At 48.8% G+C, this 15750-nt stretch overlaps 1 protein-coding gene across 1 annotated transcript; it reads right to left on the reverse strand.

Moving 5' to 3' along the window:
• Positions 1-2700: 2700 nt before the first annotated feature.
• On the reverse strand, positions 2701-10685 carry LOC146757030 (zinc finger CCCH domain-containing protein 11A-like). Its single transcript, XM_085523302.1, has 3 exons — positions 10615-10685; positions 3804-3903; positions 2701-2943 (listed from the first exon to the last, which is right to left on the reverse strand). The coding sequence occupies exons 1-3, from the start codon at positions 10683-10685 to the stop codon at positions 2770-2772; spliced, it is 345 nt and encodes a 114-aa protein (XP_085379428.1). The 3' UTR covers positions 2701-2769.
• Between the last annotated feature and the right edge of the window lie 5065 nt (positions 10686-15750).

The following is a 15750-nucleotide window of genomic DNA, read 5'->3' on the forward strand; positions in this document are numbered from 1 at the left end:
AAGGCGCAGGGACACCTTTCTTCCTTCCACGCTGCTTTTGTTTCTCTCAGCCCTCACAGAGCAGGGGATGCTCACAGTCCGTCGCCAGCAGTTCCAGATGGGCTGAAAGGCCACCAGTTGGGAACACCAAAACGGAAACATGGGACAAGCAGCTCCATTTCCAGGAGGGATGTGAAGCCAACCAGTTCATGACCCTGCGATTACCAGCCCGAGCCAGGCATGTTTTGAGCAGCTATTGAAAGAGGCAGCACCACTATTCAAATGTTTGTTTCGCTTTTATTTGCAACAAAGAGAAGCTAAATGCATCCAAAATACATTTCAATATGAAATCAAATAGGAGGGATACTGGTAGTGACTAAAACTTCCTTAGTTCCTCTCCGCAGTCCACGAAAGGGAAAGCATGGCCAGGCCTGAAAACCAGACCACGCAGTATGTGTCCTTTGGTGCACCTCTGAGGATGCAATTCGAGCAGTTCCTCCACAGCTTCCCACAACATCGTGGATGGCAGAGAACGGGATGGTACCCCGATGAGAGGTGAGTGCCATCCCCCCCCCCCCCCCCCCCAGTTCTTTATTGCCCCCACCTCATTATTTGTGGTTCCTATCCCTTTATTTTGTTCTCTCCCCAATATTTGTGCCCTCACTCTGTGTTTATTTTGCTCACCCCCCCTCCGCCCCCGCAATTTTTTCAAACCAGCTTCGTCTGCACCAGCAAGCACCTGCGGGACCCTGAAGCTGGTGGGGGACGTGGGGACCCCCCTGAGAGGGGAGAGCGCGACAGCCGCTTGGACTGGGAGCAGGAGCCGGAGCCTGAGGAGCGGGGGAGGCGAGAGCAGGATGGGCAGAGGGGCAGGGGGCGTGGGCAAAGCTGTGGGTGAGTCAGTGATGTATGGGTGCATCTGTTGTGGGGTGGTGCTGAATGGGATGGAAGCTGTGCTGACCTCACCCCCCCACAGCTGTGCCTTTGTCACCTACAAGAAGATGGAATCAGCTGACCAGGCTCTGGGGATCCCTGGGTGAGCTGGGGGGCACTGGGGGGGCACAGGGATGGTGTGGGGGTGCCAGCAGTGCTGAGTCCCTGCCCCCATCCTGTGCCCCAACAGCCGTAAAGAACAGTGCCAAGGGCTCACACCGCGACAAGCGGGCGCAGGTGGTGTACAATGAGGACCTCTTTGGGGGGCAATAAAGGTTTAGTGCACACAGCAGTGGTGTGGCAGGGTGACAATGGGACAGCGGGAGAACGGGGATGGGGGAACTGTGGGACACGGGGAGCTGCAATGGGGGAGGCTGAGTGGTGACCAGCTGCACACACACCTGTAACTGAACTGCCAGCCTCACCTGGCTGTGGTGCTGAGCATGCTGGGCTGCCTGGCCCTGCTCTCAGCAGCACTGTGTCCTCCCTCCCAGCCCCCACAATTCCACTGATACAGTTATGTCTGTTAGAGAGATTCACACTGCATGGAATGTGCCACGGCCAATAGCAACTGAAGGGTTCAGAGCCAAATAAGTGTGAGGAGGCCGTGCTGGAGCTCATCTCTTCCATGGAGCTCATAACAGCAGCACAGCAGTAACCCTGGTGGCAGCAGCACCAGGATGTTGCTGGAGCAGCACTCCTGGCTCCCCTCCTGCTCCCTCCAAGAGCTGCAGGCAGACGTACAGCACTGCTGTCCTGTGCCAGGTTTATTTAAAAACACAGCTGAGAGCCGCCGGCACAAACAGAGGAGCCTGACTACATTCATACAATATCTTAAATAGAAGGCAAATACAAAAGGAAAGGATAAAATATTTACAGTAACAGTCATGGGCACAGTCCCACCCAGAGTCAGCAGAAAACCACTCAATACCCTGCTGAAGCACAGAGTCACCACGGCGTCCTCCAGCAGGGCCAGGGCTGCACTGTGCCCACAGCAGGGCTGGGATGGCTGCACTCTGAACTGAGACAAGCGAAGCGCACACGTGTTGGCTTCCAGAAATCATCAGCACAGCATCAAGCTCTGCCAGCAAACAGCACTGGAAATCCAGAAAAAGGGAAAGGAGGGAATAACGCAGCAGTGGCATGAAGCTCCCGCTTCTCACACTGCTGATGCATCACTGCTGATAACTGGAAGGCAGGGAGCACCCCCCGCCTTGGTGGCACATTTGGTCCAAAACAAAAGAATAATTCTGCTCCCTCCCACCCCCACATTGTCATTAAGTTGCCTTAAAGGATTCAAGTCATAAACAAACGCATACACCAAAAATACTCAAGAGCTGGCAGAACTCCAGGCTAGACATGGGGACTGCCCGAGAAATGGGAGCACCGAAGAAGCTTCCAGCTGCACCCAACGCTGAGCATGGTCAAGGGAGGAGGAAGGAAGGAGCTTGAGGTTGAAGCCTTCAGAGCGTCACTGAATCAGGAGATCAATTGCCAGGCACTGCAGCACACAGATGGACGTCCTTCTGGGCTGTCACAGAACTGCTTTGTCCTCTTGCTGCTGAAAGGAGCCAACCAGGATCAGGGAATGGATGCACAGGGCCTCAACTCTGACCAGCAGGAAAACTCAGGACAATGGAATGCCAATCTTTTACCAGTTCAGCTGTGCTTTAAGACTCATTATTGTGAAGCCTCCTTTAGTAAAGTATCACCCTGGGGTATCCAACCAAAAAGAAAAGGTTTTTATTAAATTAAAGGTTTTTTTTTTGCTGTTGTTGTTTTGTTGTTTTTTTGGTTTTTTGTTTGTTTGTGTTTTTTGTTTTTTTTTTTAACATACTATAATAACTACTACGCAGTTCAACAGTCAGTCATCTCAGAAAGTTCACGAAGGAAATCATCCTCATCCTTCTCCAGGTCCAAGTCAATTTCTGCTACCATTTCCCCTCCTGAGATTTCCGAGATGAACTTTTCAGTGTCATCTTCTACAGCCTTGGTGAGCAGGCTGACCTCCGGCAGGGCTGGAGCAGCAGTCTGGGAAGAAGGAAGACAAAGTCAAAGAAAGGAAGACAAAGTCAAAGAAAGACAAAGATTGCTCAGGAGATCCTTCCTCTGCAGTGCTTCTCCTTCAGCACTGCTGATCCTGAACCCAACACGGGGGCTAAGGGGCTCCTGAAGGATGTTAACAACCACGGGAAGTCTGCAGAGCACCTCAGGTCTTTTTAACAATGCAGCATTAATGGACAAATTCCTTCACACTACAGAGGAATCACAGGGCTGCAGAGCATTGTGCGCACACTGCCATTCATCCAGCATCCTGCACAAAGCGACTGCTTTGAAAGGAAACCTGCAGAACATTTCAGTTCTCCACACTTTCTACAGGAGTTGTATCTCAGTATCAGCCTGACCAGGACAGCACTGACACTTCTTCCCCTCCTTACCAAAGCTGCTTTTTTAGCTGGAGGCTCCTCTTCTTCAGTGCTCGTTTAAATCAGCACAGTGCTAGAGCTGTTACATACCACATTCTATTTGAGCAACAGAAAGTCATTCCTGTTCCCCTACACAACATCCACCCACAGTCTGATTTCATTGAACACGAAGCCATCGTGACCTTTTTGTATCCAGTGCTCCCACGTTAACCTCACAAGTTGTACCTGTTGCCAGCAGGGTTACTGCCTCACTGCCAGATACAATCAGATCAATTCTGAGTTTGAGGAGTGCAAAGCTGTCTGGGAAAGCCATTGAAAGTACCAGGATTGTGAAACATGGCTGCAGCTCTTCACCAAAGGCAGGAAGGTAGGAATGCACTCATGATGGTGGCACATGGTGAGCAGTGAGACATGAGAACATGTGAAGAAATTGTGTCACTGTGTCCATCTACAGAAGGGACTCACCTCTGCGGGTGCAGAGACAGCTTTGGGAGCAGCCCTGCTCCATTCCACAGTCTTTTCCTCTTCTCTTCCAGGTGCTTTAAAACAAGGAAAAAGAAAATCACTTGGTCAACAGCAAGCATAGAAAGAAACCTGAGTGCCAGTGTTTCCTCCATGTGCTTATTTCCTCACATTCAATAACAAAGAACACGAGAGAGGCGACATCTCGCAGTCCATACAGTATCCAAGCTCTTCCCTCCTTCACATGCTGTCTCTTCACGAAGCCTCTCTCACCTCCCCAATGAATAACTCACCCCCCTGACCTTTCTGACAGAGGTTGGCCCCCATGTTAAAAACTCAATCCATGCTTTACAAACACATTTACATATTAAAACAAGCAACACGCCAAAGATGAAGATAACCTTGGCGTCAACACACAGAACATGCCACACCAAAAACATGGCAGAAAGAAAGTACAGGAGAAACTGAATTACAAAACCTCACAGCGAATGAATTCTCCAGAATGAAGCAGGCAGACACCACGGATTCAATGGAAAAACACATGGATGGACATCCTGGCACTTCCTGCCTTTGCATTTGGTAAGAAACAGCCCAGGCAATTCTAAGCAAACTCCATTTGCTTGACAGGGGAAGCACTTCAGCAGAGCAGACAGTGAAACACCTCGTTACCTGCTGGCTTTGCGATCTGCTGCATCCGCAGGGCTTTCTCCTGCTTGATTTCTTCCAAGCTTTTAATATGCATTTCTTCCAATCGCTTGATTTTACGCGGTGGCTCTTCCAGTTTCACGTTACCAGGCTCAGGTGGAGGGAAAATTCTCTTCTTCTTGCGCTTATCCTTAGATCTCTTCTCAGTAAGAACCTCTTCTACTTTTTGCTTCTCTTCTTCCAGTCGTCTCTTCTTCCAGATCTCCCCTGCTGGCTTGGCACCCTTCTCTGTCATCATCAAGAAAGGAGAAGCATAAGGATTACAAGAAATTACAACGAGAGCTCAAGTTTCCAGATTTGTCATAATATTACAGAATATACGTGTTCCCAACAACAACGCTCCTGAGAAAGAATAAGCAGAAAGCCTAGAGAATCTGTGCAGCAAACACCGATGACCATTTACCTCTCCTTGGTGCTCTGTCAACCTCGATCTTCTTCCCCAGCCTTTCTGCTAGGCTGCGCTTCAGCGGAAGGCCACTGACATCAGCTACAGAGAGAAAACAACAACATTCCTAAGATAATTCCTTTGGAGAAAGATTTTTACAAGTCAACCACAAACTTTGGTTTCTCCAAGTGTATGTTCTCAAATTCACCTTTCAGCTGCTACACTTGTGTGCCACTTGGAGTCATCACAGACCCACGACACACTTTCCTCCCTCCTGCTTCAGCAGTGCCCTCCCATTTACGTGGAGGCAGCCAAACAGCAGCTCACAAGCAGCCCTTACCTACAGAGGATTTCCGTTTTCCAGGTTTATCAGCAGTATTCAGTTGACTCACAGGCACCTCCCCTAAAACAAAGAAAAACAAAGTGCTTATTTGACAGAAACCAACAGAATTACTGTCTTGTGAGCCCATTTCCCACCCAAAACAAATACAACCATAAGACACCACTTTGACAGCCCTGACACAAAATAATATTGCAACTGTAATGCACTCAGGGTAAGTCCCAATTGTAATTTATCCATTCCACTTAGGAGCCACCAAATGGAAGCAAAGGTACTCATCATTACCCTGCTTTGCAGGCAGCATCGCAGTGCTGACCAGTGTCCGCACATTCTCCTTCTTAGGCACACGAACAATCTGAGATTTGAGCCGATGAGCAGGAGCTCCTGAAGGTCCTTCTGATCCAAGTGTTTTTATTCCAGCATTCAAACTGTCATCTGGGAACACAGAGCAGTAAATGAGACTGAGGGACAGAGGCACACGCTGAGGACCACAGCTCTGCAAACTGCCTCCTGCTCAGAAGCATGCAGAACAAACCCTGTCAGCTCTCCCCACAGCTAAGAGCACCATGGACCTGATGTCTGTCTGCTGCCCTCCTTTCATCCTTCTGGATATTAAAAGTAGGCTTTATCCCTTACTTTATCCCATCCATATGACATTAGATTCCTCTCTCAGCAAATGTGGCTTTCACCACTGGTTGAAAAGATGCACATACAGGCACTTAAACTCCATGCTGTGGCCTCGTCTTGCTCTAATGATGTAAACAAAGGAGTTTACCTTCCTAATCTGAAAGGCACATGAAGTTACAAGGTAGGAACAAGATCATGGAAATAGCTGATTCCATTCAGCAACCCTATGTTCTGTTGTGTTTGTACAATAAATTGCTTTGGAGTTAATTGGCAAGTGCTTCTGATTAATCCTGGAATACCTTGTTTTGTATCAGCATCAGATTTTGTAGTGGAAATTATCTGCAATCCAAGATGGTTTTCTTCAGCTGGTTGCTGGACAGGTGTTTTTGTTTCTTTTCCCTCCTTAGAAAGCTGGTCTGTACAAGCAAAGAAAAAATCAGTCTCTTCAGTTATGCGGTAGGAATTCAATCAGATTATCCACTGCACAAAGATGGCAGGCAAGGCTGAAAACCCACACAGATAAATGCTGAGTCTCCACTTGCCCATCCAAATGGCTTCTCTGTGAACAAAGAAATCCCCCCCTACACAACATTCATCTCCCTGACACCCAGTAAAAGCTTAAATGCAGGAGAACAACCTGCAAGGCAAAGGCCACAGGAGCAGAGAGAAGCTGAGCATGCAAGATAAAACTGAGGTATCAGAAGCACACAAAGTTCAGCTCTGAACCTATCTATCAGCTCACAAGTGAACGTTACCTGACGTTCTTTATGACACTATACCCACCTGTGAGTAATAGAGTTAATCTTTCGTCCCTAAAAAAGACAAACTCACTTTGGCTTGGTGGAAAGAAAACCCCATTGAGGTAACGTCCCTTGGTGTGATGGAAGGCACAGTTGGATTTCTGGCAGCCTGCTGGCTGGTTCTCCCAGTAGCAGGAAATCATGCTGCGTTTTTTCTGAAGACAGAAAGGAAGAAGAGCTGATGGTAACGTGGACCTAAGATCTGCAAAGGGAGACTGAGCTCCAGATGGTGCCAGTGAGCAGACTGCCACAAAGCAGCACTCAAACACCACTCTGAAGCGTGCGCAGGCTGGGAGCACCAGGCTCACTGAGCTTTCCTAGCATTCTGTGGGTGAGGACACCAGTTTAGAAGGGGTTAAACTAACACACCTTGCAGAATGCTTGTCTGATTGATGTGGTTCTTTAGTATCTGTTGATAGAACACTGTTGGTATCAACTACAAGAATATTCTGCTATGATATACCAATGCCATTGAGCTCTCTTCCCTCTGCTTCCTCCCCTATTCTTAACCGTAGGAACCATCATCATTTCAAAGCAAATGAACCTAATCTGCAAAAGCACATTCAGCCCACCTAAAGAAATGAGAAGTGGGTTTGGTGATAAACTCTGAGGAGCCAACACTCACAGTGATCTCCATGTGCCTGAACCTGCAGACATTCCTGAAGCAGCGGCCCTCCTTCCACAGCGTGCAGATGGTTTCATTGCCCAAAGCGGCTTCACAGTGCCTGAAGGGACAGTTGTCTCCCTGTAACCCAATGGAAACCAAGAGAGGAAAATGAAATAGTACAGCCTGAGAACTGGCCATGCTTTGAGCTCATTTTTAGCGAGTTGCTCTATTGTACAATGCAATTAGTTATGAAGTTTGCTGAAGACCAGTAATACTTCTACTTATTCTACCCATTCCTCTTAACTTCAGAACTGAAAGAAAGAAAAAATGAAGGAAAAAACCCAAGCAGACCTTTTTACAAGTGGAATAGAAGTAGAAATAGCAATCATTTCCTTTAATCGACATGCTGGACGAGCGCACAGAAGCAGTTCTGGTCTCGGGGATCTCTGTGCAGCTCTTCCTGTGCTTCTCAAAGAGCTGGCTCGTGCTTCCTTGGACTGAAAGTCTTCTACTGTCTTGATCAGTGAAATCTTCTTTTGAAAAGGAACCCTAAGCAAAACACCAAAAAGCAGAAAAGAATGAGGAATGCCCACCCGTCTTCCCAGCTTTGTTCTCTTCATTCAATCAGTCTCTCAGGAGCAGTTGTTTCAAAACATTGCCCTCCTCAACACTGGTCAAACTCTAGTAACATCACCCTGACTCAGCACGGAGTCCCTGGGCTGCACGGCTGCAAGCCCTCCAATGGAGCCCCTCCTTCAACACCACGAGTGACAGCAGTGAGTAACCCCAACACATTTGTCTGACCGCTGCAGGTCTTCAAGCTCAACCACCTGGACAACCTCAGCAAATACAGTGATCTTCAAAGCTTTGCACTTCACTTCTCCTGTAGGCCGAACCAACACTGAATCCGTGAATTAATTATAACAGGTTAGGAAGAATTTTCCTCCTCACTTTGCCTATGTCAAATTCTGTAAGTTGGAATTTCTGGTCTTCAAGGATTCTTCACCTTTGAAGAATCCACAAAAACCATCCTCCGTCTTTATTACCTGTACAGCAAAAGCATGCCAGTGCGTATCAATACACAAATCCACACACATGTGCCTGTATACTGTAACTCAGCACTGCATGGAGCTGCAGCACATTCTGCTCAGCCACAACAAGGGTTTGGGTTGGTTCATTTTTTTTTTTCTTTTCTGATGTAAAAATCAAATATTTTGATATTTTAGATTTGTTTTGTTGCTTTTTTTTTTTTAAGGTACCAAATGCAGTAAAACCTGCAACCAGGCCAGACAGAAGATCAAATTCAAGTGATTCAGAACTCTTTCATTAAAGTGCTGCACATTGCTGAGCTAAGCATTTCCGACAGTCAATAAAGGTTGGAACCTTTTACTCACACAGACACTAGTGAATTTTAGAGGAATTTTTTTTTTTTTTTTTTTTTTTTTTTTTTTTTTTTTTCCCAGGGAATTTCCCCAAATCTAAACTAAAGAGAGGAGAAGTCGGGTTCTCAAGTTAGTTGCTGGATTGACTGCATGACAAAGGGAACAAAAACAGCACTTAAGGACAAAGTTTCCTACCCTCCTCCAGTACTGATAGAAATGCTGCCTTTTACCTTTAGTACCTTCACATCAGATTCCTCTCTGGCAGATTCCTATGCTTCTAACAACCTCGGTGCTGCTCAGCACAGAAGCCGGGCACCAACTGTCACTGGACTCTGCACCATGGAACACGCACACAGCTCAGCACTTCTGTTTCCTCACAATTGGAAGGGTTCTGGAATCGGGAGCATGAAGCGGACTAGAAATACCTCACATCCCTCTGCTCCTTACGAGCCCTTCCATTTTAAAACAAGATAACCCCAGACACATCTGTTAGCACAGCAGCCCAAATGCTAACCAGAACACACAGTGTGTAACGCTGAAAGTACCAGTTTAATGCTGCGCCACAAACCCTATATAGTGGTACAGGTGACCACCCCTATCAGATACCCATGACCTCCATGACTCCACTGCTGGTGCATGCAGGCACCACCTGCCCAATACCCAACATCTCCCCCCTCTTTATTATCTGCAGCCCCTGTAAAGGTTCCCCTGCATACTCCCTGTTACCCCAAAGGTGATTTGCACATTTAAGGCTATTCCACAAATGAATCAATCATTAAACATATGCGAAAAACAATGAAACTGTCATAATAACATACCAAAGAGATGCAGCTGCAGTGACTACAAACCTGAAAGCACACAACAGCAATCTGCCTAAAAATTGTGAAATGCTGTATGGCAACACTTAGTCAACTTGTAGAGAACGGTGCATTCAAGTTCAAGATAACAGCACAGTACACAATGGAGTTACAACTTCTCCAAGTTCAATGTAACACTATTGTACAGAATCTTCATGGCAATCCAGTTCTGTCCAGTGTGCATTATAATGTCACACTCCATAACCAAATAAGAAGACAAAAACATATTGGCTGTGCAGAATCGTTCTGAATGTCCACCACTGGGGGACTATCCAGGAACAAGGTCTCCCCCGCTCACGAACTATCAGTCCGGCATGAAGGCTCAGAGCAGAGGCCGTGAGCATCACGTCTCACAGTCTGTGTCACCTGGGCAGAGCCGTTAGGCAGGGGCTGCTAGTGGGGAGATGCCAAGGTTTTCCATGAAGATGATTGCTCAGATATGCCTGAGTTCAGATGGAGGGGCCCATTGCCCTACCAGGAAGTGGAAGATGCTTGGGGGTGAGGCAGCTCGTGCTTTCCCATGCCTGTAGGACCTTACAGTGCTGTGCCTTTCCACATACCTACCCCACCTTCTTTCTTTCGCATGCAGGGGGCATCATTAATCCAGTGGGTGGCAGCAGAATTCCAGGACAGCCCCACTGCAGTGCGTCTCTGTGGCAGAAGGACACACCAAGCCTGTGCTCTGCCTGGATGCCACTGATGAACTGCTTTTCACTGCCTAAAAAGGTATATGTTGGACAGAACAGGTGTGGGGGCTGCTGGCTTTTTATGCGCTAGTCTCATAGATCTCCCCAGGCTGGCGTGGGGAATTGGGGTGCATGGCAGGGATGGCTCCTTCTGGGCTGCTCCCCTGTCCCTGCCTTCTGATGTCCAGGTGCTGGAGCAGGCTGGCTCCATTGCCCTGGAGTGGAGCTGTGGGTGGTGGGAGGCAGCGCTTGGGAAGGAGTCGGTGCCTCCACGCCACGGAGGAACTCCCCAGCCCAACTCTCTCAGGCACGTTCTTCTTCCTACAGACCGGAGCTGTAAGATGTGGAACTTGGTGACAGGTCAGGAAATTGCTTCCCTCAAGGGTCACCCAAATAATGTTGTTTCCATCAAGTACTGCAGCCACACGGGGTTGGTGTTCACCGTGTCCACGTCGTACATCAAAGTGTGGGATATCCGGGACTCAGCGCACTGCATCCGCACCCTGACGTATGTAGTGGGAAGAGTGGCTGTGGGGGACTGTGGGCAGCTCTGGCTTTGCAGAAGATGGTGTGAGGAACTCCTGTGGTCCCACAGGCTGGAAACAGAGCCCAGCTGTTTTAGGATCAGTGCCTACAGCTGTAGGAAACAGGGAGGCTTAGGGAGATCTTGGAATGGAATCTGTGGGGACCCTCTGCAGCAAAGGCTCAAAGGAAAGGACCTGGAAGAGCTTTTCAGCCCTTCCTGGGGGTGGCCAAGAGCACCAGCAAGAAGGGATGGGGATTTTCTTTTTTGCTTCAACTAATATGCCACAGGAAGACAACCACATTAACCCAGCTGTATTTGTTGTTGTTGTTTATCTACAGCATGAAGCATTTCACTTGGAAAGTCTCTGCTGCCACTCATCGTACAACAGACTTAAAGCACAGCACTTGGCACCTAGCAGTGCTGTGAAGGGTTGGAAAGGCAGCGCATCATTGTGCTGAGGGCCAAGAGACGGTTCAGACAACAGAAGCATTTGTCCACATTTCTGACATGAAGGCTGTCGCCTCCCGATCCGGCGACAAATCAAGGCTGCTGTGTGAAAGTACCGTGCCTCCGCACACGGGAACGGATGGGACTCACACACAGTGTGTAACACCGAATGTACCAGCTTAATGCCACGCCACAAACCTACCCAATACCCAACAGGGGGGACCAGTCAATGCTGCTCATCAGCCATCAACCCCAGATGCTGGAGAAGGCAGACCATGTTGTGGTGCTGGAGCATGACACGATGGCTGAGATGGGGACACCCACCGAACTGAGGACCCGCAATGGACCCTTGTAAGAGGCCATGCTTTTTACATTACTGTCTCAAAGTTTGCTGAAATGGACAAGTTCAGGCAAGTCCTGACCAAGGTTCCAGGACTGAGACACACAGGAACCAAGGTTCGAGAAATCCCTTTGTTTAGGAGATGGACAAGTCGGGGAGCTACCAAAGGGAGATAAGATACTGATTAATGGCCCTTAAGTGGTCTTTTGTGTTGGCCTATCTCAAGGAAGATGGCCATCTCTGAGGACTAATGTCCCTCAAGTGGTCTTCCATGTTGGCCCATCTCAAGGAAGATTGACAACTCTGAGGAAATCACAGGACTCTGACCTGAGCGGTCCCGAAATGTCTTGAAGGCTGGAAAGAAGGATAAAAAGGGCACGGACAAACCCCAAATTTGAGGTTTTTTGACACCAGATGCCTCACTATGGAAACAAGGATGTTTTCTGTCATCAGATGCCTCTCTACGCGAGCGCCTGCATGCTGAAGAAGATGCCTGCATGCTGAAGAACCTTTGTGGGCATCTAGGTATCTGACCTCAGATTCCTCCACCGTTGTCCTACTGCTGCCTATTATCTCTTCTGGGATTGCTGCTCGAGACTCTGCTCTGAGGGACCTCGCTGCCCAAGACTCCACTTCCTGAGACCTCGCTATTCTGACCATCTTCTCTGTGTTTCATCGATCTGTGGCCTGCTACTTCGCTGCTGCTCTCCCCTACGCTTATTTTGCCCCGGACCAACGTTAACAACGTGCTATGGGACGCTGCTGCATTCAGGAGGTGACTATTCCCCGCTTTAACGTAATTCTTGCTCTTTTCTACCTTTTTCTATCGCCTACTTTCCCTTCCCCATCACCCTAATTTTGGCATTTGTCCCTCTCCCTTCCCCATCTCCTCAACTGTCTATTATTTCCAATAAACTGGAATCAACTGTCTATTATTTCCAATAAACTGGAATGTATTTCCAATAAACGGATCAACATTTGAATGTTCTTCTTCTTAATCTCACCCGGGCATAACATATCAAAAGAACCTTTGCCTCACTCCTAAATTGAAGCGAGACAACCCTACAGCCGGCTGCTGCAGCACTGAGGACCACAGGGCAGCTGGAGTGGGATGCGATGGGACATGGGGAGCTGTGGCTGTCTCCGCTCCCCGCTGCAGGATGGGAAGAGTGGGATGCTCTGGGATTTGTATGGAATAAAGTGGAGATGTTTTGTAGAGGAGCAGGTTGGGATGGGGGGTGTGGGCAGCTCAGCCTCAGTGCATGGTTGGTTATGGAAGCTGGGTGTCTGCCCTCAGAATGTGGCTGTGGCAGCACTGTGGGTTATGGGGGGGAAGCACAGCTCAGCCCAATACTAGATGAACTTTCCAGTCATGTCTTCATGCCAAAGCGGTGCAGATAGCACAGGGAGTGCAAAGGGGAGGAGGAGAGCAGCAGTGTGAAATGGAGCAATGGGCAAAGAGTGTGGGGTGGGGGGAGGAGGGATGAGGAGAGGTCCCCTCATCCACCCCAACCCTGAGCACGGCACAGAGCAGAATGCAGGCAGGCTGAGCACAGAACAGCCCAACACTTTATTTCACAAGAAGCAGCACAGGAAAAGCATAACAGCATAGGAAGCAGAGGGAGATGTGAGAGGTAGAGGGGATGGGGCTGTGTTCATCACCGACCCCAAATGCTTGTGTGGCCAGTTGGCCCCTTGCAGGCTGAAGCACAGCACTCAGACGGTTTGGTTAGTTCCTGTGTGAAGAAGAAGAGATGGTGTCCCATAGGGCCACGTTCACATCCCAGCCCTCAGCTCCCTGCAGAGTCCCAGCCCAGCCCTGGTGCAGCACCACAAGGAGCACAAGGAGCACAGGGACCCCTTCCAACCCCCAGCCCCACACCGCAGCTGTGCTCGAGTTGCTGGTTCCACCTTCCTGGCCTGTAAGGTAAGAAGAGCCATTGTCTCAGCCCAGTTTGTAGGAGGGAGGCAAGGTTCTTTGATATGCATATACCTGGTGCGGGATTAAGAAACAACGGTTCAAACATTGGTCCGACCAGTTTATTACAAGACTTTATCAGGGAGATGGGGAAGGGGAGGACGGACGCTATTATGGTGTAGGGTGATGGGGAAGGGAATGCAGTAAAAATATGAAATAGAAGCAAGGAGTCTCTGTAGGAAGCAAGAGGGAGATATTCACCACCATGGATCCATCGAGGTTTGTAGTTCAGTCATTGGTCTTCAGTCGTGGTGGGTCGTCAGGCGTTGTTCTGTTAATGGTGACCACGATGACAATTTCCAATGGTAGCACCAACTTATTTATATGTCCAAAGTGGTCAAGTCAGCTCTCTTTGGAGTGACAGCTCGAATCCAAAGTAGTTGAGTCAGCACTCCTTGGAATGGAAGCTTCTGGCTCTGGGATCTTAGCAGAAATTCCTTTGTTCCCATCTTCTGAGCCTTGCCAGCAGATAAGAGGGAGCAGGGATACCCATCCGCATCCTGTTTTTCACAGGGCACGATGGCTTCATTACCCAGATTTCCCACACCAAGCTGGAGCTATTTAGTCCCGGGCCAGATCTTCCGCTCATAAACAGTCCTGAGCACTCTTCTGGAGGCAAACAGCTCTGAAGGAAGGTGCTTTCAAATATTCAGATACCCAAAAAGTGATATTGATTGTCACACGGTAGCACCCATTACTTGCCACTTCAATAAATCATTGAGAGTCTTCTCACAAGAAACACCGCAGGAAGCAAGCTTGGAGCCAGAAAACAAGGAAGGACTCTCACAGCCATGAGCCCCAGCCCTGTTCATGCTGTGGGGCATGGAGCAGCTTTGAGCACCAGCAAGGGGAACCCTGGGAGAAAGTGGGGACCCCAATGCTGCCCTGGCACTGGGCAGAGGTGGGGGACAGCGCTGCCCTCATCACTCACTGGGCACCGTGTTGTAGCCTTTCTCCTTCTTCCCTGCAGACAGAGAGATGCATCAGCACAGGTTCACATCACAGCCAGGCTGAGGGCTCCTGAGGGAGCCTCAAATCCCCCCACAGCCCCCACTGTCCTCCTACACCCCTCCACTTTTACCTGCATGGCGTCTGTAGATGATGAATCCAACGCCAGCCATGATGGCAATGGCCACAACGGCGACAACCACCCCCACCACGTTGGGCACCACGCTGGACTGTGACTGCTCTGGGGGAAGGCAGGGCTGTCAGCAGGGGAAGGGGCAGCCCAGAGCCCCCCAGCCCCACATCCCCTCACTCACCTCATGAGTAGAGGCTGGGCTGGGGCAGGCTGGCGTGCTCCACGCAGCACTGGTACTTGTCCCCGTGCGGGGCACGTACCTCCGACCGGAGCTGTTGTAGTGCACGAAGATTTCGCCATCCACGTACCCCACTTCAAAGAACCAGGGCTGCTCGGGGCCGGATTCCGTCATCCCTATTTCAAAGTACCGCATGGAGTGGAGCTCTGCGGGGTCGGAGCGCGGCGACCCCCCCTTTTTTATTAATTAGCAAGCTACTGCCTATAGAATAACAACACTACTTATATTAATAACATAACCATTATAACTCAATCAAGACCTCGATTGACAATCCTCTAGAAGTGAAAAAAGAGACAAGTCAAACACAGATAACAACATTACTGTTAAACCTACTAAAAAGAACAAACTCGTTTGCTCTGCAACCTAAGTTTCTGCAACCTGGAAATAAATCCATGAGGGTCCCATTGTGTTCACATGTCACTAGTTAGGAAAAGTCTTCAACTTTCATATACTCTGATATATTGATTTTTAATGGCCACTAACTATTGTGCAACAAATGCTTTTAGGATGCTCATAACCATGCCTTTGAGCTAATAATTGATAATTGAACTTTATGAAGTTGCATGTCAGATAGAACCAGTTTTAGAGGACAAATGTGCTGGAGTATCACTAGGGGCATTATTACTTATTGACCCTTGAGAAACAGCAAACCGTGTTGGTGGTGGCTGCGACAGGCGGTGCCAGCAGGGCCTTCCCTGCTTCAAAGTGCACCTTTCCTCTCTCACCCATCACAGATTCTCTCCTGCATTCAGGGTCTGAAGGATTTCTTCCAGTTGTACACCATATCCGCATGGCCAGTGCGTGATACAGAGCCCAAGTGGAACAGCTGCCGGGAAAACAGAATAAACTATCAAATTTAGTTCTATTAGTATGCACTTTTGTCTCAAGTGATGCATGGTCATATTTTTAAAATCCCAATTAGTTGGGTGTAAGAGACGTATCCATTCTACA

The sequence above is a fragment of the Coturnix japonica genome, chromosome 24, assembly GCF_054131305.1.
Source record: "Coturnix japonica strain WE chromosome 24, WE-NBRP24, whole genome shotgun sequence".
Lineage (NCBI taxonomy): Eukaryota > Metazoa > Chordata > Aves > Galliformes > Phasianidae > Coturnix > Coturnix japonica.

What these genes read in the sequence shown, in the direction of transcription:
- LOC146757030 (XM_085523302.1), bottom strand. Translation starts at nt 10,685, where the DNA reads ATGCAGTGCGCTGAGTCCCGGATATCCCACACTTTGATGTACGACGTG. An exon ending in ACGGTGAACACCAACCCCGT is followed by an intron (nt 3,904 to 10,614) that starts GTGGCTGCAGTA and finishes CTGTTGACCAAG; the next exon opens with TGATTTTCTTTTTCCTTGTT. An exon ending in CTGTCTCTGCACCCGCAGAG is followed by an intron (nt 2,944 to 3,803) that starts GTGAGTCCCTTC and finishes CCTTCTTCCCAG; the next exon opens with ACTGCTGCTCCAGCCCTGCC.